The sequence below is a fragment of the Bacillus rossius genome, chromosome 1 (assembly GCF_032445375.1).
Source record: "Bacillus rossius redtenbacheri isolate Brsri chromosome 1, Brsri_v3, whole genome shotgun sequence".
Taxonomy (NCBI): Eukaryota; Metazoa; Arthropoda; class Insecta; order Phasmatodea; family Bacillidae; genus Bacillus; species Bacillus rossius.
Window position 1 is genome coordinate 328,569,294 of NC_086330.1, and position 26,952 is coordinate 328,596,245.

General features: G+C 42.0%; 1 protein-coding gene across 1 annotated transcript in view; it reads right to left on the reverse strand.

The window, feature by feature from the left end:
- Positions 1-26,952, reverse strand: part of LOC134528059 (dynein axonemal heavy chain 1-like) — a 146,014-nt gene that overhangs the window by 102,300 nt on the left and 16,762 nt on the right. The window contains exons 8-14 of the mRNA XM_063361279.1: positions 26,019-26,244; positions 15,162-15,305; positions 6,872-6,937; positions 6,194-6,436; positions 5,470-5,650; positions 4,093-4,224; positions 2,256-2,384 (exon numbers count right to left, since the gene is read on the reverse strand). Coding sequence (XP_063217349.1) covers positions 2,256-2,384; positions 4,093-4,224; positions 5,470-5,650; positions 6,194-6,436; positions 6,872-6,937; positions 15,162-15,305; positions 26,019-26,244 — 1,121 coding nt within the window. The remainder of the gene's footprint in view (positions 1-2,255; positions 2,385-4,092; positions 4,225-5,469; positions 5,651-6,193; positions 6,437-6,871; positions 6,938-15,161; positions 15,306-26,018; positions 26,245-26,952) is intronic.

The window sequence follows — 26,952 nt, forward strand, 5'->3', positions numbered from 1 at the left end:
AGTGTCTTAAATCAAAAAGAAGTATAACTTCTAACGCGCGTACATAAGAACAAACACATCTTGTTTGACGTGACAACGTCTAATAAATCGATGAACGCCGGCTGCACGCACGAAAAAGTGTCCCGTTACGCACATTGTCCCATTACGCACATTGTCCCGTTACGCTCTGTCCCGTTGCGCACATTTTCCCATTACGCACATTGTCCCGTTACGCTGTGTCCCGTTACGCTCATTGTACGCTTGCGCCGCGTCTATCTCTCTTCCACTCGATTAAAACAACCATCGATTTGACCTTTTTGAGGCACATTAAAATTGAAACACTCCCATTCGTTTCCTACTTTTCCTATCATCGTCCTATCCTTAACAGAATAACACATATTGGAAGAAGTTAAATAGCAAACACGTATAAAAGTTATAGTTAAAATAATCTCATCATTAAAATAATAAACATATTTGAATTAATGAGTGCAAATAAAAGTAAATTTATCAATTAAATTGTAGATTTCATTTCACTCCTTCTTTTTATCAATACAAAATAGTGATAAATCAATAAAAATGATTCAATTTTATTCATAAAAGTATGCAATCATTTCATCAATGTTTTGTTATGACGTTGTCACGTTAAACTATCGTCCGTAAACCGACTTTACAGACAACCAATTTTTTTTACAGCTGTTTGAATTTCGCAATAAAGTCCCTGTTTGTTTGGTTTACTTGTTGTTTTCTACGGAGGAAGATGGTGGCGCTTATTGGTGCGACTTTGACTTGGTGTTGTGTTGCCATCGTCAATGACCTATGTCGACAATGCCATCAAACACAATAACTTAAAATTTAAAAAATGAGTTCTCAGAATTTTTCTTGACTTCCTGTTTTCCGGTTTTCCTTTACTTTAAACTTCTTCGTGAATAAACCTTTCACGGTTTTTGTCGGAGTACTGATGGAGAGGGAGGAATTAGCCCTTCCATTCTGTTTACAATCTTTAATAGAAAAATTTTATGTTTTAGTTTTTAACTTAACTAAACTGAAATTTTTTCTAAGTTAATAAATCTGTTGATTATGTTGGTATACATAATTTTAAATGTGGCCACGTGTCTAGAAGTTGCATGTGTAAGTTACAAACATCCGTGTGATGTAGAAACTGTCCCCTCATCTCATTTTCCCTCCATGCCTGGATGGATAACTTATACAGTGCTCCCGGGAAACCTCGTTCATTGACCCCGAGTCAGGCACCCGAATAATCCGCGTTCGTGCATCTTCGGACTTCTTTTTTTTCTGTTATAAAAGAATAATTAATATCAGTTTCGAATTGATACATAACTAAAATTGCCGCTAGTTTTTTTTCTCCACTAGGGTGATTGCAACATTGTAACTGTACTTGGCGAGATCACGCTATACTTATATATATATATATATATATATATATATATATATATATAAAATTCATTCTGACCCCGAAGTTGCACGAACGAGAGGACATGTCCGGGGAAGCGACAGGACTCTTAGACACTTTTCCGCCCCGACCAACCCTTGATCCAAATCATCCCCTTAATCCTGCATTCTTCTACACTCTTAGTGCATTCCCTTTTTTGAACCCACGTGTCTGAGCGTAGGATTTTTCTTAAGTCTACACAAGTTTAACCTGGGCCCAACTAAACATAGTTTTAATCTAGATTTGAGATAGGGGAGTTAGACATGTTACCAATCTCTGCCACTGATGGCCGACGCCACAACAAAGCACACAATTCGTACGACCCTCTCCCCGGCATGACTACGCCTACAGGTCTGGCCTGACATGGACCTATTCTACAGACACGCTTAGTTCCAGCAAGGTTGAGGCAGAGCCGGTGCAAGGTAAATTGGCACCCTAGGCGAAAAACCTTAATGCCTCCCCCCCCCCCCCCCCCCCCCCGGCGGACACCCCAAAAAAAATTGTCCTTGCCTCAAAATACATCACGTAAGCTTAAGATTTTGTCAACAATCAAATGTAAGCCTTGTGTTTTTTTTTTTTTACTTTTTTACCTATTACTAATCATAAACAGGTCACCGTGGACTTTAAATAATTACTTATATAAATATAAACATTCCAAACTGTTACAAAAATCCATTTTCATCTAGTTTCAATAATCGTTAAACATATTGTATGAGCTGTTATGTGTCGTGCTGCGCCGCCCCCAGCTACTTGGCGCCCTAGGCGGTTGCCTGGTTCGCCTGTATGGACGCGCCGGCCCTGGGTTGAGGAGGGAGAAGGAGCGCACCTGTCTGGTCGACTATCTGCTTCCAGTGCCTGGGCTTCATGCCGGGCTTGCGCAGCGCCTGGATCAGCCCCACGACGGGACGGAAGTCGTCTATCTTGGACCGGATCTCGTCGGCGACCCGCTGCACGCCTGGGGGGGACCACAGCACGGGTCACGTGGTCTGTCCGCTCTCGCCGCGTGCCCAGGCCGAGTCCGCGTCACCGCAACTTGTCGCAGGTCGGACAGTTCTCGCGGGTAGCGCCAGTGGTGGTCGGAAAGAGCACCACGCGCTTATTCATGAGCAGTGACAACCACATGAAGTTGTTGACCAAACACCGTTGGCAGAGGAACAGTGGCAGAAGGATACGGATATCATTGGTGCTACCTGTGAGAACTGTCAAACTTGAGACGAGTTGCATGTCAGGCCGTGCATACGGACTGATATGTGACTTATCAGTGGCATGGACCCAGGGTTCTGGTTCTGAGAGGCCTAAGTTTTGTTCTGAAACATACATTGTACACTACGAGTATGGACATGTGATCATTGTTTATGCACACACGCGAAAAAATGTATTGCAGGATGTTAAAAAATATATTATGTTAGGATAGCGCTACAATAAACTACGAGACATCTTTAAAGCAATAAAAAAAATTTAACATCAAATAAAAGTATTTTTCAAAGTAAAGTAGTAATTTATTTAAGAATGGGAATTCCAAAACCATCTTAACAGTTGCGAGGGCGAAAATGTACGGTACCGGTACCAAACATTTATACCGACATGCTTTTCATGTGGTTGCTTTGCGTTTTAAACAGTAAAAGTAGTTTACGTTATGTGAAGTCCTACAATATTTGGTTATTATTTTTTATTCAATTTTAATTAAAGAATAATTTTTATTGATTTTATTTACTATTTGATTTTTATGAAAAAATAAGAGCTCAAACACGTGTCTCCACATAGTTTCCGACGATCTTCTTCTTTATCAACAGAGCCTCAAAAGTTCAAATACAGAAGCAAGAACAAAAATGTCTATCACAGCACCCTCTGGCGATTTAATACCATAGTCTTATCTATGAACCATCGCTGACGAATCACAAACCTTTTACAGAAAACCGTATCTAAATCGGTCAAACCGTATCTAAATCGGTCAAACCGTTTTGGAGATAATTGGGAACATTCGTTTATTGGACACATAAACATCATCTCAATCCAAACGCATACACCTTCTCCGTTCCGTCGTGGGTAACTAATGGTTTTTCCCATATATATCAATTATATATATATACTAGCTTTTACCCGCGGCTTCGCTCGCATTGAAGCCATTAAATAAGTATCAGAGATCATTACAATAGAAATTAATCAATAAAATATATTTCTCTAACAAAAGTAAATAATTTTGAATTTTGAATTTTGAACGTCGATAATACAGTGCAACGGTATTACAGTACTCAGGGTTCGAACTTCATAACTGGAAGACCAGATGGCGTTAAAGAGGCTAGATTTTGAGATTTTTTGACAAACATTTTTTTATCTTTCGTAAAAAATAATATTTATTTCAATAAAAAATATCCTATGTTACTTCTAATACCTCCAAGAAAATGTGTACAAAGTTTCATGATGATCGGTTAAGTAGTTTTCGTGTGAAAGCGTAACAAACAAACTTAAATTCACATTTATAATATTAAGTAGGGAAGTAGGGATATGCTTTGCTTGTACGGTGCGATGAGCGAGGGAAGCTTCCGACTCTCAGCTCACCCCTGCACTCGACCGCTGAGGTGCAGCAGACAGATCAGAAAGAGTAAATTTGCAGCAAGGAGCAAGGTAATGTAAAGCAGCTGCTTCAAACGGGCTCGACTCACCTGGTGCCTCGGAGAAGGTGCGGTACAGACGTGTCATGGTCCTCGCGCTCTCGGTGACGACCTGGTCGATGTTCTCGCCCTCAATCGTCTCCAGCGGGCTGTCCATCCACTGCGAGTGCCACTCCAGCCACTCTGCCGACAGAGCACACGGCCGCCATGTTGGGAGTGCAGATTCACTCCTCACCCCGAGTCACACGGGACCACCTAATGCAGATCCACTCAACCCGAGTCACACGAGACTTACTGCAGATTCACTCACCCCGAGTTACGTGGTACCTACTGCAAACTCACTTACCCCGAATCACACAGGACTTACTGCAGTATAACTCACCCCGAGTCACACGGGACCTATTGCAGACTCATTGACCAAGAGTCTCACGGTACCTACTGCAGACTTACGCTAGGTCACTCGGTACCTACTGCAGACGTACTGACCGCGAGACGCACGGTACCTACTGCAAAATTAACTCACCACGAGTCACGCGAGACATCTACTGCAGATTCACTCACCACGAGTCAAACGAACACACATATGTACTGCAGTTTTCTCACCCCGAGTCACACTCCGAACAATGTGCTCTGTCACATCTCCATTTTCCTGTCTTTTTTTTATATATATATATTATTAAAGTAAATGGTAGGTTATGTTAGGCATGTTTACTAAATAGTACGAAATTCGTTGTTTTTATTATTAAAATTATAGCAAAATATCGTTTTTTTTATTTCATGTGATTCCAACTAATATAAAAGGTTGGTTATGTCTGGTCAACGACATTTTAAATACTCGTATATCATGAAACTGTATGAAATATAGCAAAATATTTTTTTTTTTTCCTTTCGACCGCGAAGTTGTACGAGCGAGCAGTGAAAATATTCTTCGGATGTGTTTAGGAACTGATTTGTGGTCAATGAAACATAGTCATCCCTCGTCACGCTAGATGTTGAGGAACAGATAAAGAAACAAACAGAAGCCATCTTAGTTCCAGCAACTTTTAAACAAAACAAATAATCTATCATTAGAGACCGGAAACAATCGCGTTTTAGATGGCCTTCAGGATAGACCGCACATTCCCCTGTACACTCGGGCAAATAACGCAAGTTCATTGGCTGCCGACTTGTGAGTTGTCTCGGCTGGTTCGTCCGTGATTCGATCATTCTCTTTGGTTGAGGGTTTATAATCGGTTGAGATGCGTCCAGATGAACAGTAAGCCAATAGCAAAATCATCTAAGAGGTATGTGTATTTGAATTCTAGCCTATCGCCGAATTAATCCGCGAATTTTTTTCCGGTCTCTATCTATGATGGATGAATAAGGAGGCGCGGTGTGTTTCAGCAAGGCAGCGACGCAATGCGGCGGGAGCGAGGGACCACGACGCACCTGACGCGGTGACCCACAGGCTCTTGTAGGGCTCGAACTCCCGCCGCAGCTTCGGCAGCGCCTCGAAGGCGACGGGCGGCAGGCCGAAGGTCCTCTGGCGCTGGACGAGCAGGGCCGCCGACTCCTGGCTCTCGCGCATGGCCTCCCACAGCCGGCTGCAGGCCTGCCCCAACTCGCGCACCTGCCCCACCCAACAGCAGCGTGCAGTGCTACACTCGTGGCACAGTTTAAAAAACAATTAGGGTTTTTTATAGCTATTAATACATTTTAAATAAACATGTATGTGTACTTATGTACAGGTGTTGGAAGTGTAATTGGGAAATTCAAGATGGAACTGTAAAATTCTTTTCACTTCCATGATTTATACCGCCTCGTACATGTCCATCATGGGAGCTTACATTTACAGCAATTGAAAACACTTGGGTTATCCATCACACGTACCTAAAAAAAAGCACGAGGACTATCGCATAATTCACATTAATTCTAAAAATATGTTTCGCAGGCAAAAGTCACAACAAATTATAATACGGCCCCATCAGTGGCGGCGGGTTTGCCGCCACGGTGTCTTTTTATGACACCACTTGGAGGGGAGGTGTTGGGAGTGTTTGTTTTGAGGGCACGGATTGGACATGTCGTCTGCAATCCACTTCGCTGTGGTGACGACTGGAAGCCACTGGAAATGTCGACATGTCACTGTGTTTGGCAACGCTGTTTGAAAACTGACCTTGGCGATGTCCTCCTCCTCGGCCAACGCGTGCACGCGCATTGCCAGATCCTCGATGGTGTCATACATGGCGGCCACGTCGGAGATGTGCGTCGCCTTCATGCGCTCCGTCTCTTCGGCGAGCTGCTGGTTGATGTCGTCCACCTTCATCTGGATGCGGCGCACGAAGCCCGCAGCATCCCACTTGGCCGCGAAGTCCTCCGCCTCCACCGGGTACGCGAAGCGGTCCAGCATGTCGTACTCCTGCGCACGCACGCACACTTACACCAGTGGCGTAGCCAGGATTTGTGTATGGGGGGTGTTAAGATGCTAAGAAGCATGCGGCCCCCCTCCCCTATTAGAGCGGGGGGTCCTGGGGTTCCTCCCCCGGGACAAATTTGGATTTTAAGGTGTAAAATAGTGATATTTTAGCAGTTTTCGGTTCTTAAATTTAAAAATTGTAATGGTAAAAATTTTATTAATTTTAATATGAAATTTGTTTGAGTGATGAATAAGAAATTAATTAAAGATTTGGTGCTAAGGGGGGGGGGGGTTTGAACCCCTAAACCCCCCCCCCCTGGCTGCGCCTCTGACTTACACTCTCTTTCTCTCTCTCTCTCTCTCTCTCTCTCAAAACCAATCACACAGCTGCAGGTTGGTCTCGTCCATCTGCTACTGGACGCGGCATGTGGAGCTCACAGTATCCCACTTGGCAATGAAGTTCCCTACATCCAGCGAGTACATAAAGTGGTCCATCATGTACACCTGCGCATCTACACACCGAAACCATCTCTTCCTCAATACCTTACATGCAGGTGTATTAAATCGTTGTTAATTGATTCAATAGTATATGTTCTCGGCATATATGCTGTAGTCCAGAAACCATAAAGCTGCTCGCTTTCTGGTTTTTTCGGGGTCAAAGGTATGGTGAACAGAAAATCATACTAACATTGCATCAGCACACTCTAACAGACGAAAACAAGATGGTGGTCTCTAGGAGACGAAGGCAAGATGGCGGACATGACGTCATACCAGCTGACGATATATACATTGTTATTGGTGGTGAGAGGTGAATGTAGACAGCTTCAGTGGAGGTAGGATCTGTCGTTTTTTATTTTTTGCTCTTACCGGTTTTGAACCAAGGATGGGAATCGATCTAATCAATCAGTATTGTAATAAGTAAATTTTTTGATGAATTTTTAACTTTTTTCATTAAAATCGGATAATAAAAGAAGATTTTCAAGAAGGCGTCCGATAATTGATACAGTTATGACATAATTCAAATGTCAGGTGTGCCATAAGACGTTTTTATTTCTTTTTATTGAGAATTTTTTAAATACATTAATAAATTACTGTTTTACTCTCGCCGGAAATCAAACCGAAGACCGAAATCGTTTAAATAACTAAAAGTTTGAAGTAGGCAATTTTTAAAATATGTTTTGGAATTTTTTCGGAATTTCTAGCATTGAAATTACGGATTTTCAGGAGGGTGGCCGTAACGAAACATGCAACGGTTTTTTAAAGATGTATTAATAAAAATTATTTATTTATTTATTTTATAAATTTTAAAAAAATTTCATTAAAATCGGATAATAAATAAATATTTCTAAGATGGCGGACATGTCATACTCGCTGACGATACATATGCCTTTACATAAGTGGTGGGAGGTCAGTCTGCCAGTGGCTTCCGTGGAGGAAGGACCTGACGTCATTTTTTTTTACCTCACTGGGTTTGAACCGAGGACTCCGAGCTCCATGGCGTGAGTGTAGATTTAATTTAAAAAATATATATTTTTTTTATTATTAAATTCGATTATTTAATTTTTCTTATAAATTTTTAAAATGTTCCCGACTTACTAACATAAAAATTACTAATTTTCAAGATGGTGACAGTAACGGAAATTGCAACGGTGACGTCATAATGCAATATGGCGGTCATGGTATCATAATTCATAGAAATGGATTATCGGAGGCTTTATACATGGATACTTTAGTCGTTTTTGGGAATTTGGGTTCTTTCTAAGGAAAATTTTTTTTTTCAGGTTTAAGAAATCCTAATTTTTGAATTAAGGAATTTTTTTAAAATTTTTGGCGGGATTTGTTTTAAAAAAAATGGAAAATTCGGTGATTTGTGACGATTTGTGGCTAATTTTAGCAACTTTTTGCTAAATTTTGGCTAATTTTGAAGGTCAAGTTCAAGGTCAAGGTCATCCAATATTGTCGCCGTGACGTCATCGGAGATGTAGGTTCCAAGGCAGCAGAAACCGCCAAAAAACCACACCCTGAACCCTGGCACCGGACATACATTCGTATACTACTTTCGTAGACCACGAATGTGATGTGGTTTCAAAGAGACTTTTTAAACAGTAATGATCTTATTTTTTTGCCTTGGAGAAATTAATTTGACTAGTATAAAATATTTTGTGCTGTACATAAATTGTTTTTCTGCCAGTTCAAATTATAAAGACTTGATATAATCCAGTAAAATCACTTTTATGACACAGTCATGGTCACAAACATGCCTGTTCAAAGAACCTACAGTAGAGCGGGGCTATTCTGATCACGGGGTATATTCGATCATAATAAGAGAATTGGCAACACAGCAAGCCATGAGCCGAAAGGAAACAATATCATCCCATCAGTCGCAAGCTGGGAGTGTTGGTGTTCACGTGGTAAAAAATTTCCGTTGTTATTCTAAACTTTTCTGTGTGTAAGGAAGCGATTCAACACCAAGGTAAGTGACGCCATGCATTTTTATCACTCTTTATAAAATCTCACGTTCCAAAATAAGAAGCTACAATTACAGAAACGAGATATATTTTAGTACTTTGGTTTCTTCACGTAGCATATTTACTGGAAAACAATATCCTTGTATCAGTTCTGATAAAAACCAGTTTCATCTTACAGTTTGGACGGCAAAGGTAAAAGTCGACAAAATGGGGCAATTCCGATCACGCTATTGGGGCTATTTCGATCACAGGAAATAATTTATTGCTCTGGAGAATACAGCACAGAAAGGATCGTATTTATCAACTAATCTTAAAAGCGATTACTCGACACTGCTCTATTGTCACGGTGCACGTAGCTGACAGAAAAAAGTATTATCTTAATGTTTCAAGGATAGCTGAGGGGACAGTTAGAGACCTAGCTGTCGCCAGTTTGTAGATACTGATGTTTATCTTTTCGACTACCGCACATTCCGTTGCGGTGATTGGTTTCACTGCCGATGCTTGGCAGGTTGCACCCTATATTACTCAAGAAAGAGTTGGCTGGTCGCACTCCGTGTTTGCCACACTTTAAATAACTCGCACACATTTTTTTCATCTCGATGCCATAAAATAAAGGCATTACCAACTTGACATATATAAATGAAATATGACCATTGGTTAAATACTGTCAGAGTGTTTGCCATCCACAAATTTTACTGGTTCTTAGTACCAGCTGCTGTGTGCTTAAATCTAACAACTTTCGAAATGGGTCTTCGGGGACCATAGCAGCATAAGATTTCTCGCAACAAAGTTTAGTTAATTACGGATTTTCTTAAACATCTTGATACTGAAATCTAATATTGTTATTAATAATTTATTTAATCTCCAAATACTTTCTGGAATACGAGACGATAACAGAATTCCACACTACCCAAGTTATAACCGAGATAAACATTTTGATGCATTTTACTGAAGTGTTGCATGCATTTAAAACATCTCAAATGTAAATCAACACTAATATGTACTATGTTTGTGAATTTCAGATGGTCAGAAACTACAAAAGAAAGAACACCACTCTTCAGTAGTTCGAGGAGTCTATGTCAAATGCTATCAGCAGTGTCCTCCATGGAGAAACAACCATCAGAGCAGCTGCTAACTTACATCAGGTGCCATTCACCACACTTCAGAACAGGATCCAAAAAGTAAAACTACAGCAGTTATTAGGAGACAAAGGGAAAGAGTGCAAACAAAAAGTTGGTCACCCACCTGTATTAAATGCTGAGGAGGAAGATGAACTGTGTGACAGACTGCTCAACCTGTCGAAAAGAGGCTTTGGTTTGACCACAATTCAGGTAAGAAATGCAGCATACATGTATACTGAAAAGAAGGGTCTAAAAATTCCATGGAGCAATACCGAAAAATTGGCTGGTAAAGATTGGCTTGGCAAGTTCATGGCCAGACATCCTCAACTCTCTTTGAGGAAACCGGAAGGTTTGTCAAAAATGAGGGCAGCTGCCATGGATGAAAAAGAATTTAACGACTTTTATGACCTCTTTGGTGATTTGACGAATGAATTAGAACTCAGGGAGAAGCCAGAGAGAATTTATAATGTTAATGAGTCTTGATTTCCTTTAAACAATAAGCCATCAAAAATCATTTGTGAAAAAGGCCAAAGAGAAGTAATTAAATTGACAAGTGTAGAACGTGGGGAAAATGTGTCAGTAGTAGCTTGTTTCAGTGCTAGTGGGGTGTACATACCACCATTCGTGATTTTCAAGGGTGTGCGGTATCAAGAGTCATACTGTGCTAATTTGCCATCTGGATCTGTAGCAGCAATGTCTGAATCTGGATATATAAATGAGGACCTATTTCTCAGATGGTTGCAACATTTTCAAAAGCACAGACTCCCAGGGAAATACCTTCTTATTTTGGATGGACACGAATCACATTGTTCGCTTAAATGCCTGAACTACTGCAGAGAAAATGAAATTGAACTTCTCTGTTTACCACCTCATACCACTCATGTCCTTCATCCTCTAGATTGCACACTATTCAAACCATTAAAAACTTTCTACCATCAATAAGCAACCACATTCTTTCACAACAACCCAACACAATCGATCACCAAGTCTGACTTTGGAAAGATTTTCACAGCTGCGTGGAACAAAGCTGCATCCCATGGGAATGCTACTAAAGGGTTTCAGTGTACTGGTCTCTACCCATTTAACCCTAAGGCTATCTCGATGGATAAATTTCTACCATCTGTAGCTTTCCGAGCTGAATCTCCTTCTACATCAACAAAATCATCCACCATGCAAACTTCAGGTCCTTCATCTGATGTTTCTCTTGATCATGTTCAAAATAAGTCACACAGTCAACATTCCCCGTCCAAACACACAGTTTGCTCCAGTTCCCAAGCTTCATCCACCATGTCCATATCAGCTTCTACGTCCAAGTCTCCCAGTGAACAGAAACTCATTGGATTTAATGACATCATTCCAACCCCAAACAAATCATCTACAAATATGAATGCACCGAAACAAACCAGAAAGCAGAAATCTCGACATCTGACATCGGATGGAAACATCAAGGCAACAGCAAAAAAAGTTAAAATTGCCACATTAAAAAAGAAACAGATAGATTGCATAGTGAAGAGACGAAGACTGTTTGCATAAAATGAAATGGACTCTAGTGGAGAAGAAATCCTCATCATGAAAGATTCGAGTGACGCACCATGTGGATTTTGCAACAGAAGATGGAGCCAGTCTGCCAACAGAGGGGACTGTATCAAGTGCCAGAAATTTAGAAGCTTGTATCATGAAATCTGTGTGGGTGCCAAAGGAAAGAAACAATTCAGATGCGGTAAATGTGTGTGATCATGATTGCCCCACTATGATTGGATTTACCCCGTGTGTGATCGCAATTACCCCACTTGTTTTGTGAATCCTGTGATATCACCTTTTAATGAATAATTTTTTTTGTAAATTTATATGTGCCATTAATTACCTTTTCCATTCAAGGTATATTAAGTATACATATTGAAATTTATGCTCATGTATTTTCATTAACCTAATCTTATTTTCAACAATTTATTTTCACAACACAATTTGAAGTGATCGGAATTGCCCCTCTCTACCCCACTGCATCATTGCAATCTTTTCATTTAATCTCTCGTCCACTCCTAAGACATTCGAGTTGACTACACTTTACTAAGTATTGGGTTGGTCAGGATATGGTACGCTGGATGTAGTTTAAATTTGTGGAGATTTTTGTTTTTTGAGCGCGGTGGTTGGTGATAAGTTTCCCCTCATGCGAGGAGTAGGCAACATGTTTTTAAGTGAAAAACATGTTAGAGTATCGAGTGGGTGTGGCATTGTAATCTAAGCCCAGAGATGGGAAGTAGCTTTCGTTTGTCTGATTTCTTCAGGGATATACAATTCGGTGTACAATTCGTAAAGCAGCTGCCAGGAAAAATACGTTCATGTTTGTGAACGTCTGCTGCGAGAGTTCAAGAGTGGTTTTCCATGGCCGCTAGCTGTGTGTTAATGAAGAGTCGTATGATTCGTGTTGCTGCAGTGAATCTACTGAAGTCGAAATGTTTTCCTGGTGCTTCATGATTTTCACTTCGTTTTGGAGGCCGTTGACAAAAGATGTCGACTTACTTCGGACGCCATTCTGCAGTGGTGTTGCTGGTTGCCTGTGCTGCGGGAAATGTGCTGTATCTTGCCTGTTTGGAAAAGCGGGCGATTTTCCCTGTGAGCTTGGTACGAGGCAAGAAAGCTGGCAGGGTTGTTGGCCTTGCAATACACGGCCATATCTTCTAGTGAGACCATGAGGTACTTTTTTATTTTTTTATTTTTACACGTTTTCCGCAGAGTTTTGACCACGGACATCTTGTACAAAGGTTTTCGTCCTTCATCCTAAAAGTTATCGTCATAATGTACTGAGTAATTAGCGGAAGATTTAACATATTTTTGTTGGTGAAATACAAGTTTCTCGAAGGTGGCATGCTGCTTATATTTGCTGGATATGGCACAGTGGTGATTATATTATATCTGTAAAGCAGAATAAATCTGATTAATCAATTTGATCAATACTATTGTACATATATTTAATAAATTTTAATAAATTTCATTTGTTACTTTTTTATCTTTTTGCGGAGGTAAATATTTATCGTATATTCACGATATTTTATGTATTACAGCGGTGAATAGTAGTGGCACATAAAGTGTGGAGAGTCATAGTTGGAGATAGTGGCTGCAAATTATTGAATTGCTGTGAAGTAACCTTTTTCAGAACTAATATGTGACATAAAATTTTATAAACTAATTCTACAGTTACTTGAACACGCAACAAGTAGTGTGTAGGCAGTTATTGGAAATAAACTGGTCTGCTCTAGGCATATAATAAGCTGTTGAGTTAATGTTGTTGCAGCCTTGTTTTGTGATCCGTAAGATTATCAGATTACTTGGGGGCAAGTAATTTATTTGTGCAAAAGGGTTAAATATATTTATATATTATATAATAGAGTTGCATGCAACACTCAGCTAATACATTATTTATTTATTTAAACCAAAGAATTCAGGAGTGAGTTTACACTGTTGGTTAATATATTTAACTAGTTGTGTTTTCTGTTTACATTGAAATTAGGTGCTAATGATAATTGAGGGTTGGTGTAAAATTAAAGTAATCTCAGGCTGCTAAATGTAGTAAAGTATTGTAGAATAATTAACCAAGTGTTGATGAGTTGTTTGTATTTATCCCCATGTTTATGCATATTTTACTTGCATGTATTTGAATGGGTTGGAGGATTATCTAATGATAGTATTAAGTGGAGTGTAAACTGAGGCACTGTGGATGGCGTAGTCCTGTTTCCACTGCTCACTGCTTCAGAAACCATGTACGATTATCCCCCCTGCGCATAGTTGTTTACGTGAATGAGCAAATATAATAGCCTATTTTGGAAATGCATTAATCGTTCAGATCTTTTCAATGGTGTTTGGTAAAATTTGCCTACAGATCTATGTAAGTAGCTTAGAACTAACTTAAATTATTTCTCTAGTTTCTTTGTTTTTACTATTCTCTTTCATATCGTAGATTGTCCCTTTTATTGGCTTGAAGCGGTGTAAGGGAGTGGATACAACATTAACTTATTTCCAGCTGTGAAAAGGCTTTATTAAATAAAGGGTCTTCAGGTCTTAGTTAATACCACCACGTGGGCTCAAAGAGGGGCAGTCGCCAGCAAATTGCAGCATTCAATTGAAAAGTACCTATGACACTGTAGGAACACTTAAGCAGTGTGGTCTCCACCCATTCGACGTGACCAAGCAAACAAAAAAAACCTCAATTAAGCATACAATTTAACGTAATCAGTGTGCACTGCCGAAATGTGGCAAAACACAAATGAGCACTTGGAGGCCGAAAGCGACTATGGTAACTGAAGCCACTTAGGTTTAACAAAAGTGGCTCCGTATTAATTTAAAAAAAGTGTCAAAGGGCGCGCTAGTCACTTGAGTGGTGGCCCTGTGAGGACGAAACTCTTAGAATGTCTTTCGACGCAAAGAATCTAATTTCGTAAAGCCCAGATCGCAACCCACGACCATGCGGTAATGTATACAGAACAAAGAACCATCCTTCGAACGGGCACAAATAATCAAGCTGTGTGGCTGGTGAGTTTATGCCGGCCGTTCTTCGATATTCACGCAAGAGAATATATAAGGATGTATGCTGCCACTCACGGGTGACGACTTCGGCTCGTGTGTATAGGAGAAATGCGCATGCGCACTGGAGTTCAGCCTGTCCAATTTGCGTTGCATGGATGCGCGGGCCTAAATAAATTTACTTAATGGCACTCCGCGTCAGGGGCGTAACTAGACTAGTTTCCACCCGGAGCAAGACCTCATCTTGGAGCTACTTTTTTTTTTTCAAACTAACCAAACCAAAACCTTTCTCGACAACACATCATATCGCCACCACATATTAAATCCACTGTCCCAAAAAAAAATTATTCAACATAAATGGTGAATAAGTAGATTAATTTGCAGTCACTTCATTTTTTTTAAATAGACCGCATGTTGGATAGTAGTTACGCGAAAAATACCAGTTTTTTTTAAATACTTGACACTATACATGTGTGTATATTTCGATAAACATAATCAAGTTCATCTGCCCTCCATGTTATAACACTACGATATACGCCCCCCCCCCCCCCGGGCACAAGACACATCAACGTGCCACCTCCGAATGGGGTCGGCGGGAAGCGAGTGATGGGAGTGGCTCACCATCACCAGCCGCTTGGCCACCTCGCCGTGAGTCTCCAGGTTGGCGGGGATGGTCTCCATCCAGTCCTTCAGGTCCAGCAGCTCCTCGATGGAAGCCGGCTTCTCGCACAGCTTCGTCATGATCGCCTTGAACTCCTCCAGCACCTCGACAGTCGACGAAACACGACATCAACCTCGTGTGAGCGCTGAAGCAAGTCGTCGTCCGGTTGTCGATGCGATGCAACTGTTCATCATTCACACGGATCTCTACAGCCTACTCTGAAAATTTTTTTTTGTAAACAGAACAAAAAAATTCATGAAAAATTACATATATTTATAAATTTGTACATTTACATGAGCATTTATGCTTTTTGTTGACCCAGTACCTCCAATAGTTAAATTTATTTATAAATCGTTCTCTCAATAGCTTTCCAGTATTAACTGCGCACATTAGGGGAAAGGCACCTAAGAATGCGCATCCCTTAAGAGTACGCAGTGCCATTTTCTTACAGTTGGCAACATTGAAAAAAAGTGTATAGTCTCAGTTGGTTCGTTACTGTGTGACAAACGAATAGCGTGTGACTTGCAGCTGCGTAAGAATATTTGTAGATTTTAAAGGTGAGTGCACACAAAGTTTGTCCACAAGAGTGCGCACGTACTTTGGATGTACAACCACCCCGGCCGTGCAATTTCCAATTCTGAAATTAGTTTTTTGTTCCGCAATTCATATGAGAAGGTTGCCACCATGAAGAAAGCAAAGAATTCATTTCGCGCAACAGGTATTTATCCTTATAACCCTGATGTGTTCAGCGACGAGGATTTTATCCCATATAATGTGACTGACAGGCATATCTAGAGGAGCCAATGAACACTGGACATAGGTGATTCCTGGTGCTCCAAATACTTCTGTACAAACTGTGAAAAATACCATGAGACCTTCTAGCTTTGACATATCCCCATCAACTACTGAGAATTATCCTCAAGTTGAAATGAAATGTTCACTGTCTAATGAGAGTAATGAAACAATGCCGGACCAAATACCATTGACTAGTGATATGATTCATGTAGCTAGATTGGAGTTTTCTGACCCTGATGAGAATGATACGCCGAGTGATAGTGTTGTTGAGCTGTCGACTAGTGAAATTAATCTGGGTTGCCAAATGCTAGCTTGTGTATCAATTGAGAAATTTTTTGAGAAAATTAACTCTTCCACCTGCATTGTAAATAATATCCCTATGATTGTAAATCAGAGTCAAGGGAAAGGAATCTCTCCAGCCAGCATGATATCTGTCAAGAGACAAAGGAAAGCCAGGTGATCGGAAGTAATGAAAAGCTCGCCATTTAAAAATGTTATTTTTCTTGAGAGTGGAAAGAAAAGGTCACAAGATTCACAGAAGTTAAATAAGAGGGAAAATCATCAGGTCCATTGAAGATGCGTGAAACTTCAAAGACAGTGGAAAGTGATTTATTCTGTCCAGAATGTGATGAGAGATATACTGAACCAATCTCAGATGACTGGATATAGTATATTAAATGCCTACAGTGGTGGCATGAGCATGTTCTTTATTTGAAGGATCTGTAACATTTACTTGTGATCTGTGTTAAGTACGCACTCTTAGGGTAAACAATGCGCACTCTTAGAAGCTAGCTCACTTAAGAGTGAGCATTTGCATATATTTGTTTTTGTGTGTTTTATAACAATTAGAATATTTCTACATGATTGAGCATATGAAGATGGAAGCATAATAGAATAATAAAACCAAATTTGACTGAAACATTTATTTTAAATTATAAATGTAGTCAAACATGGATATTCTTTGTTAGGTGCGCACTCCTAGGTGCCTTTCCCCTAATAAGCATGATACAACAAAAAAATAAAGTCAAATTGTTGAATATTTGATTATATTTCCCGTGGTTTAAAAAAATATGATTGAATGAAACATCATAAAAGATATAAAATTATGCGTCAATTTTTGTGAGAAATACTCAGTAATATCTCGAAAAATGTATTTAATATATGCAAAAATAACCATAGTCTAGTACTGTACAAAGTTACAATATATTTATTGTAGTATTTCAAACTTTTTCCTTTATGACTGGTTTTCAAAGGGATCTTTTGTAAAAATAAAGAAAAAAATTTTTCTGATTATCGTTTAAGCTATAAACCTGTTATTTAACTGTGTATTAACCTTTGTCTGCTCATTATTTTCAATTTAAAAGATCCATCCTTTCAGCTGCCGCCCTCCACAGTGCTGTTGGAAGCACGCCGGCTTCCGGTGCGAGGGCATAGTCAATATTAGTATGGAACGGAAATGTGTAACCACGCTGCTGCCATTTGTGAAGGATGGCGAGAACCAAAGTTCACAATGACAAAGGGAAAATATATAGTATTACTGTTTAGTGAATTTTAACAAGATGACCAGTATTTTAATAAAATTCTTTATCGAAAATTAGGTCCAAATCTGGGGTTTAGTATTCTTTAAGATTATATTTTTATTTTTATAGGAGAAGTTTCATTATATAGTTTCAAATTTTGGTCTACTAATAATGTGGTTCAATAGTCTAAGTGGTTGCTGCTCCGATAGCGAATTCTAGCGGCGGATGCGGAAACTACGTGTGATTCGCGTCCAGAAATTTAGTTTAAAACACAAATTTGCGTATATTTATTACACTCAGCAATATATTTAAAGAATTCTGCGTTACATTTCGTGTTCAACTTTCGTATTATAAGCGAATTTGCAAAAAAAGAACTCATTAATTTGCTCGTTAGCGAGGTTAGATGATACACGTCACTGGCGAGTACTGAAAGACTGACTCACATTTATTATTATTTAAAATGACTCTTTTATATGTATGGAACCAGACGTGTTACAAAGTGTAGCGAGAGAGTTGTCCCTTTGAAATGGATTTTGGAAAATCCAGAAAGTAATTGAAAGCACGTTTAATATGTTCTTCTTTTTTTTACTGTACCAAAAATTCCCTCTTATTACCATTTCAAAAACTCAATTTAAATTTACTTTGCTTCTCCTAAATATTTTTCGTATTTAAACTTTTTCCTTCTAAGGCTCACTCCCATTTAAACTTTGCCAAGTTGCTGGCAGTCCTTTCCCAGGCTCCCTCAGCACAGGATAACTGTGTCCAGCCGACTCTGCTAGACCTGGTTTTCGTTCCCACCATCCAGAACACGCCCTGGCGTAAAATTTCGTACCTCCTGATCCTATCTGTCACGAACTAGCGTTTTGTTCTGTGCTGCGGCAGAGCTTCTCAGGGTCGGCTTCCGACCTGAGACTCAGAGTCAGGCCTCTCGGCCCAAGTTACACCCCGGCCAGGCACGTAGCCTCGGGCTGGAGCTCCGTTTTCCCACTGACTGTGCATTACCCAACCCCTCCCCCCTCTCACCACCATCAATGTTCCGAGAAGTGCTCCTACCAAGGTCTTCCTTTTCGCAGCTATACTTACCGCAAACGGTACCTCTCGGTGGTATCGTGAACTAAAGTTTAAATCTCAATTCCGTCTTTACCCGTCTGAGCGCGGCACATTCGCGCTTTTTGCGACCTATGTCTCGACCACGAACCCATCTACTTCCCCAGCCTCTCGTCTCGGAGCGCCAGTGTCGCCCCTTTGGACCTAGCTTATGTGCAGTGCCTCCACCGCGATCTCTCGTGGCGGCCTCGACAACCAACTGCATTTAGTTCCGTAACTCGCCACGAGAGTGCCCCCCGTCCCAGCCTCTTACACCCCTCTACGAGTTGCCCCTTGACTGCCGTCCACCTGCAATACACACATACCCCCCTTCCCCGGTTGATGCATAGGCCCCTAACTGACGGGGTAACAGCCAATCAGAGCCCTGGATCCCCCTTTTCTTTGCCCCCAGGCGCCTTTCGGCATTTTAATGTACTGCGCTTCCCATGATGAGGCAACTCATCATTCTGTCTCGACCGAGCCCAGATCGCGTCCTGGAACTTCGTCCGCGAATTATTTCGCTAGTTAATTTTTGTTTCCAGTGATCTCTCCAGTTGGCTACTTAGTATGTAGTCGCTTTTGACCCGGGAGTGTTCCCGAAATATTGTATTTTCATTGATGATTTTAAGCAGTTTTCGGTAGTGCCGGAAGTGCATCGTAGTTTTGCTCGACACCCGCGGTCGTGTCTCATTTCCTGCATGGATTAATCTGCGAGTTGCAACCCACGATGGTGAGTAATAATTTACGCCTCATTCCACTATAGTTAGTCTGACGTTCCTCTTTTGTTTCGATATAGTTGAAACCTTCTAATATCCTAATTTTACACTGTGCTTCTGTGCAGTGGGTTTAAGTACCACCCTGGCGTCTCCCGAGTACCAAATTCAACTACCGATGCAACCCTTTCTACCAGCGACCCTGCAGCGGGCTTCATTTTCTTCTCGGCCACCATTGTCCACCTTCTTGACGACATGCGCCAGCCAACAGGACTATGAAATTAGTCTGTAATTATTGTTAAGGAAATTATAGTTTACAACAACAATTGTAAATGACAGCAGTATCAAAATTGATCTTGTTTAGCATGATTAAACAATCATGTAATTTCAGAAGTAATTCAATATAAGGGTACAAGTGGAGTTAGTATGGTTAAAATTCGAAATTGCATCCTACTTTTGATAGTGTATGTTAACTTCCGTTAGATCCCCGGCCGGGCTAGGATAAGTTGCAACATTTGGTAACTTAACGAGAGAGTAACTTCGTAATCACACGATGTCACTTATATTCAAATGATGTATAAACAAGTTTAAAGTAAGACTGCATTGTAATAATGGAAATTTCCGTGTAACGAACAAAAAGGGAGAAATAATTTGATCTAATATATAATCCCATGTCAAAAAGAAAATAAATATGCTTATAAACTACCACCGTAGTCTTTAAGATTATTTATTGCCATGTCGATCCTCAAACACTCAACCTGTTCTCCAGTGAGTGCTCTAAATTCATCTTGTTTCCTCTCGTCCCACCTCTGGGAGATGATATGGTATTAGGGCTCGCTCCCAACTTTTGCTCAGTGCTTCCAAGCTTTTGCTTTTAAGTACTCAGAGAAACATATAAGACACGATTTGGTCTCGTCACGATCTAGTACAAGAGAAAAACTTAATGCAACAATTTTAAAATATTTTTTGTATTATTGTATTTTTACCTGAACTGTTTTTTAAAGAGTTTTATATTATATTTCAAACTTTCATGTATGTACTTTTAAACGATGCCTTTAAATCTAATTTTGTACTTTAAAGAATGTTTTTAACCAATGCCGTTATATTAAAATTTTTGCATACAACACTATCAGAGGAGTTTGGCATATAAAAATTTGTTTGGTGGTATTGTCTTTTTGATCCTTCTGTACCTTCTTGAGACTAGGGGTTATTTTTCGTCCTTGGCCTTGGCGGTGAAGGTCAAGGAGGTGACAAGGAAACTATATATTTTAACACATGAACAGCACTTCAAGCTACTCAAAATAATATTGCCCCATCCCAATTTGTTTCAGTTTTAGAAGGTTTTGCCGTTCAACCTAATTCTAACATAAAATGTAATAAGTTTCCAAATTAAAATGTTTGATAGAAGCTTAGTTTTTTGTCTCCAGGATTATTAACATATTTTTTTTCATTACACTTAATAGGCCGGTTGAACGAAGCACAATGATAGTTTCGAGAAGCTGTCAACCATACGCGTGTTCGTACCAAAACAACTTTCAAACATGAATAGTTTATGTACAGTGAAGTCGCGTCTTGCCTCAAGTTCTAAACAGTAGTACCAGTGTCACCTATTTCCCAACTGTCACTTTCAGAACAACACATGATGTTTGTTTACGAGCACTTTAAACCACATGAAGTTGTTTACGTTCACTGTTCAGACAACAACGGTGGCAGAAGGATGCATAAGCCCATTAGTGCTACTCCTGAAAACTGTTGAATTATAGACGAGCTACTTGACACTGACTGTACCATCAGCTGCCGAGATCTAGCATGCTGAGAGCTGTTGTACCCCAGTCTTTCTTCAATAAAATAGCTTTCTATTTCTCGTTTCTCTCTGTTCCTCTCTGTTTCTCTCTTTCACTTTCAATCTCTTTCTGTCTCCGTCTCTTCTTTATCTCTCATACTCTCTCTTTCTTACTTTCTATACTCATTATATCTTTCTCTCTTTCTATCTCTCTCTTTCTCTCTTACCCTCCATTTATCATTATTTTTCCCTCTTTCTCTCTCTTTCTTTCTCTCACTTTCTTAATATTTCTTTCTCTCTCTTTCTCTTTCTTTCTCTCTCTTTCTTAATATTTCTTTCTCTCTCTTTCTCTTTCTTTCTCTCTCTTTCTCTCTCTTTCTCTTTCTTTCTCTCTCTTTCTCTCTCTTTCTATCTATCCCTTTTTCTCTCATTCTATCTCTCTTACTCCCTTTTAATTTTTTGCGTTATTTTTCTTTCTCTTTCTCTCTTTCTCCCTTTCGCTTTTTTTGCTTTATTTTACTTACTCTTTCTCTCTCTCTCTTAACTTTCTTCTCTCTCTAATTCTTTCTCTTTTTCTCTTTCTCTCTCTTTTTCCTTCTCTTGCTCTTTTTCTCTTTCTTCTCTCTTTTTCTCTATCTACCTGCGTCGCCAAGTGCTGGCCAGTTCCGTCTCCAGTAATGTGTTCCCCCTCCTCTGCGAGTCTGGCGGGGCCGAGTCGATATTCCGGCCACGCACCAGTGACTACTGGCGTACCCGCTGATGCGCGTCTTTGCGGCGTGAGCGGCAACCCAGAAACCTGATTCATTGGCTCCGAGTCAGACGCTCAAATTATTCGCGCTCCTGCATCTCCGTCCCTCCTCCCCCTCCGTCCTTCTTCTTTTTTCATTTTCCACAGCCATTACAGTTGGCAGTGTATGGGGCAGTATACTCTCGATGAACTGGCCCGTTCGGGACGTTACTTTGCAGTTGCCGAGTCACCGAATATGCCGGTTTATGTGCGGCCGAATATGCCCGCAATCGCTAAACGTAAAGTTTTAGAGGAAATACGTAACAATGAGAGTCCGAAAAATGTTTAGTTGAATAAATTTCTAGAACCACCCCATAACGTTTTACTTTCACAAAATTATTTATATGAAATAAGTAATTCTGGAGATTATCTTAGTTCCCATGAAATTTTATGACGTTTTATTTCAGCAATTATTTCAATGAAATAATTTTTGCAACAGCAACAAGTTTTGTTTTAGAATGTTATTCAATAAACAGATGCATAGTGTCCCACCTTAACTATTTTCTTTATTATTTTCACGAAACCAGTTGTTTAGCTCCAGACTTGGGAAGCAATTTATACCATAAGTAGTAATACGTCTTCCACTTTCTTTCTTTTTTAATGAACCCCTGCAGCTGAAGTTTGTCGTTCGAATTCAGACTCATTTTGTATACATAAATGTACACTTACTAATCGATACAGAGGCGGACGCAGGGAGGGGAGGGATAGAATGAATATACCTTCCCCCCACCCCCCGAGGTTATAAAAATAATTAGAAACATTTCAATGAAGGCAGTATGTTATTTTGGGTTACACGAAGTGTGTGAGAAGTCGTGTCTGCTACGACTACTGTTGTAGACATATATGTCAGTGTGTTAGTGTCCATATAAAGGTAAGATTTTTTTTTTGAATACTCGTGTTGAATTGTCTGCAGCTTTGGGCCAGTTGGAAAACACTCTCCTCTCAGGCGAGAATATTAAAAGGGCATGAAAACTTGCAATAACCTCAGTGAGTAACTGCTGCCCTGATGATGGCGATTGGAACATCGACCGAAAAGCCAGTCATTTATTCGCCTTTGACGCGGCTACAACCCATAGGCCAAGCAACTCCATGAGAGAAGGTTGTTCACTTTTTTTTGTTACCACTTCACGACTGGCATAGTGGTTCAATCCAAGAGTACTATTTATATGACAGCCTTTTTAAACTCATTAATGTTGTTAATTTTCTCAAAGCAACACAATTCGAGAAGGGATTTGTACGTTTAAATAAATAAAAGGAGGCGCTCCCTATCTCCCTTTCCTGCTATATTATGCGGTCATCACAAACTCTACCACGCAACTGACGCGACTGAACGGTCCCCTGAGCGACCTGTCAGTTGGCCGCAGGTCCCGCACAGAAAAATATTTTCTTTACGTTTACAAAAATCCAGTTGCCAAGAAACAGTTTCTAATACTACATGACTATAGTTATATTTTTGCATATACAAAATACTATTACGATTTCAAATGTGGACAGAACTGTTCGTGAGGAATAGCCCAATTGAGTTTTATAACAGTTTTATTGATTACTAATATTTACATTAATATTAAATGATTGTACTTAAAAATGTCCGATCACAAATAACTGGCACTTAAAAATGTTTATTCTCAAGTCACTCAATGTCTGTCAAGTTCCGCAGTTCGCACTCCTCACTGGAGCTAGGCTCAACAGTGGTTCGTCCCTTACCTCGCGGCTGGCCACACACACAGTCTCGCGCCACTCAGTCGCCGCACTCTCACGATCCAGTCGAACTCCGCGTCGCACCACTCTCAAGCGGAGGGGGTTTTTTCTCACCCTCTTCGCCGATGTCGCACTTCCCCTCGCTCGGAATCCGCTCGGAACTCCCGTGGAGGCCGGCGTCGCTGCTTAAGTACTTGAGACGCCCCTTCTCGAACCGACGAGAGCAGCTGTGACGAGTCACGTCATCCTGGGCCGACCCAACGCCCGAACAGTCCAGGAGGGTGGCGGCCTTTCTCGCTACTTCGTGGGGTGGCCAGTGGACTTCCCAAGGCCGCTCAGCGACAGATAACAGTGCCGAGGCAGGACGATGCGCGCGGTGCGGTGGTGAAAGGGGGTATTGACGACCCTTGTAATCCCGCCAGGTATGCGTGGCATGCCTTACATCAGTGTACGGCACGTGACACAGCGCGTGACTCCAGTGGCCGTGCAGGGCCGCCAGCCAGCTCCGAACCTGGAGCGTGTCGCGGTCCTGCGTTCGTAGCAATACGTTCTTTTCGTACGAAAATTAGCTCATAATTTTATATTTTACAAGATGTTTCATTGGAGTAACTTTTTTAAACCATGGAAAAAATAATCTAATATTTAACAATTTAAAATTATTTTCTTGTATCGTACTCATTCCGTGCGCAGTTGATACTAAAATAAGCTCTTCAGGTAATGGTTCACAAATAACTTTAACTAATGGAAGTACTGGGACAACACAAAGCATAAATGCGCTGGTAAGAATCCGAACTCAGTATTATTGAGACACTATTTTGTAGTGATAAAGTTGCTTTCATGTAAATGTACAAATTTACACTTATCTGTAATTTTACGTGAATATTTCTGTTCCGCAATTCACAGTGCGTGGCTCTGGCTGGATACAGGAAAGCTGACAGATAGAGCTGTGACGATTCAGGGACGCAAGTAGGCTCGAGAGTTTTGCGTGTTGGTTTCAACCGACACAAGTCATCTCTGGAAAAGGTGGTTGTGTGTTTTGTATACTGTCCATATGTTGGCCTTTACGCATTCAATAAGCAGAAATCTTTCAAATGTACAGAAAGATTCCCAACCTGTGGTACGCGTACTACTAGTGGTACCCATGTAGTAACTTTGCGGGTGGTACGCGATCAAATGCTGTCAAATTAAGTACTATTGACCCTGATATTAAAAGTTTGAAAATGTGACAGGCAGCAACAAGTTTTCCACTAAAAATTGCTTCCCTTTTTATTTTGTAAACCTTGACTTTTGGACTAAATTTTAAATAATTGTATTTTTTTTTTGTTGGTAATGTTCAATTTAATTGTTTGTTTCAGAGTTATGTGTTATAAATTAAACTGCCATTTTGCCATTGACAATTTTATTTTTTTTAAATATATATAAAATAACCAAAGCTTATATATTAATATCTAAAACTAAAAAAAATAAGTAGGCTTAGTGCCTAGTGGTATTGTTACGAACGTGACATTGGCCGGGACACGTGCAGGTGCAGAGCTGGCTGGCGACTGCCGCAATATGATATGCGTCGCGCACGCCCGGAAGATAACAAGGATTGTCGCTTTCCCCACTCCTCCCCCCCCCCCCATCCCATGCGGCGCCCTGCCTTTGGCACGTAACTGACACCGGGCAGCTGGGAGTTACGCGAGTCGCCGACATGTGTATCGAGAGATTTCTACCGTCGTGTCGGCGCGGATTGAACCGACTGGCCTCGGCCGCTCTCGTGAGTTCTGGAATTGCGCCGGGGCCTATATATATGCCAGAGGACGTCAGGGCAGCGGGTCAGTGAGGGAGTTCAGAGAGTTCAAGCGGGAGCCTTCCCGCGGCGGAGCTACCGGGGCGATAGTGCCGCGGGTGCGGCAGAGTGGCGAAGTCCTTGGACGAAGGTTCCAGGGCAGGGAGTGAGTAAGTTCAGTGGAGTCGGGAGTTTTCCCGCGGCGGCAATAGTGTCGCGGGCGCGGCGGAGTCCCGAGCGAAGTTCCGAGCGAGGCGTCGAGCGGGCCTAAGGCAAGTGTACGCGGCGGCGTAGTGCGGCGACGGAGTCCCGCGGCGGAGACCCACGAGGGGTGCTGCGGCGAGAGTTGCGCCAGAGGTGCAGCCCAGCGAGGTGTGTTGTGTGTGGAAACAAGTGACTGGGGGAGCAACATTTTTAAGAGCAATTGATTATTTGCCATTTTAGAAGATTATTTGTAAGTGACATAAGTAGTGGCAATAAATAAAACTGTGTGTGTGATAAAAATCTTATTGGGCTATCCTTTACAAACCCGCGGTAAATCGTAACAGTATTATAACGACGTTTCCAAAAATGTGAAGTGGTACGCATTTGCTAAAACATTGGGAAGGCCTTGCCATAAAGCATAGTTTCCCGCGACAGTGGCGAGGGAGTGCCGGGCGCTCACCTCGTCCACCTGCACGCGCAGGCCCGCCGCGAAGATGTCCAGCACGCCCTGGGCCATGTCCTGGCGCCTGCCGACCAGCGCCCTCTTGACGGGCGCCACCTGCAGCGCGAAGGGCCCCAGCAGCAGGCGCTCCGGCAGCCGTCCCTCCAGGTCCTCGGCGGCTTGCCGCTGCAGCAGCGCCTCGTCGCGCAGCTCGGCGGCCGGCCGCTGCGGCTCGCTCCAGCCCCTGCGCCACCCACCCCGCTAGCTCGCCCCAGTCCCTGCGCTACACTGCCCACTAGCTCTCCCCAGCCCCTGCGCCCATCTGCCTGCTAGCTCGCCCCAGCCCCTGCGACCATCTGCCTGCTAGCTCGCCCCAGCCTCTGCGCCACTCTGTCTGCTAGCTCACCCCAGCCCCTGCGCCACTCTGCCTGCTAGCTCACCCCAGCCCCTGCGACCATCTGCCCGCTATCTCGCCCCAGCCCCTGCGCCACTCTACCTGCTAGCTCGCCCCAGCCTCTGCGCCACTCTGCCTGCTAGCTCGCCCCAGCCTCTGCGCCACTCTGCCTGCTAGCTCGCCCCAGCCCCTGCGCCACTCTGCCTGCTAGCTCACCCCAGCCCCTGCGACCATCTGCCCGCTAGCTCGCCCCAGCCCCTGCGCCACTCTGCCTGCTAGCTCGCCCCAGCCTCTGCGCCACTCTGACTGCTAGCTCACCCCAGCCCCTGCGCCACTCTGCCTGCTAGCTCGCCCCAGCCCCTGCGCCCATCTGCCTGCTAGCTCGCCCCAGCCTCTGCGCCACTCTGACTGCTAGCTCACCCCAGCCCCTGCGCCACTCTGCCCGCTAGCTCGCCCCAGCCCCTGCGCCACTCTGCCTGCTAGCTCGCCCCAGCCCCTGCGCCGCTCTTCCCGCTAGCTCGCCCCAGCCCCTGCGCCCATCTGCCTGCTAGCTCACCC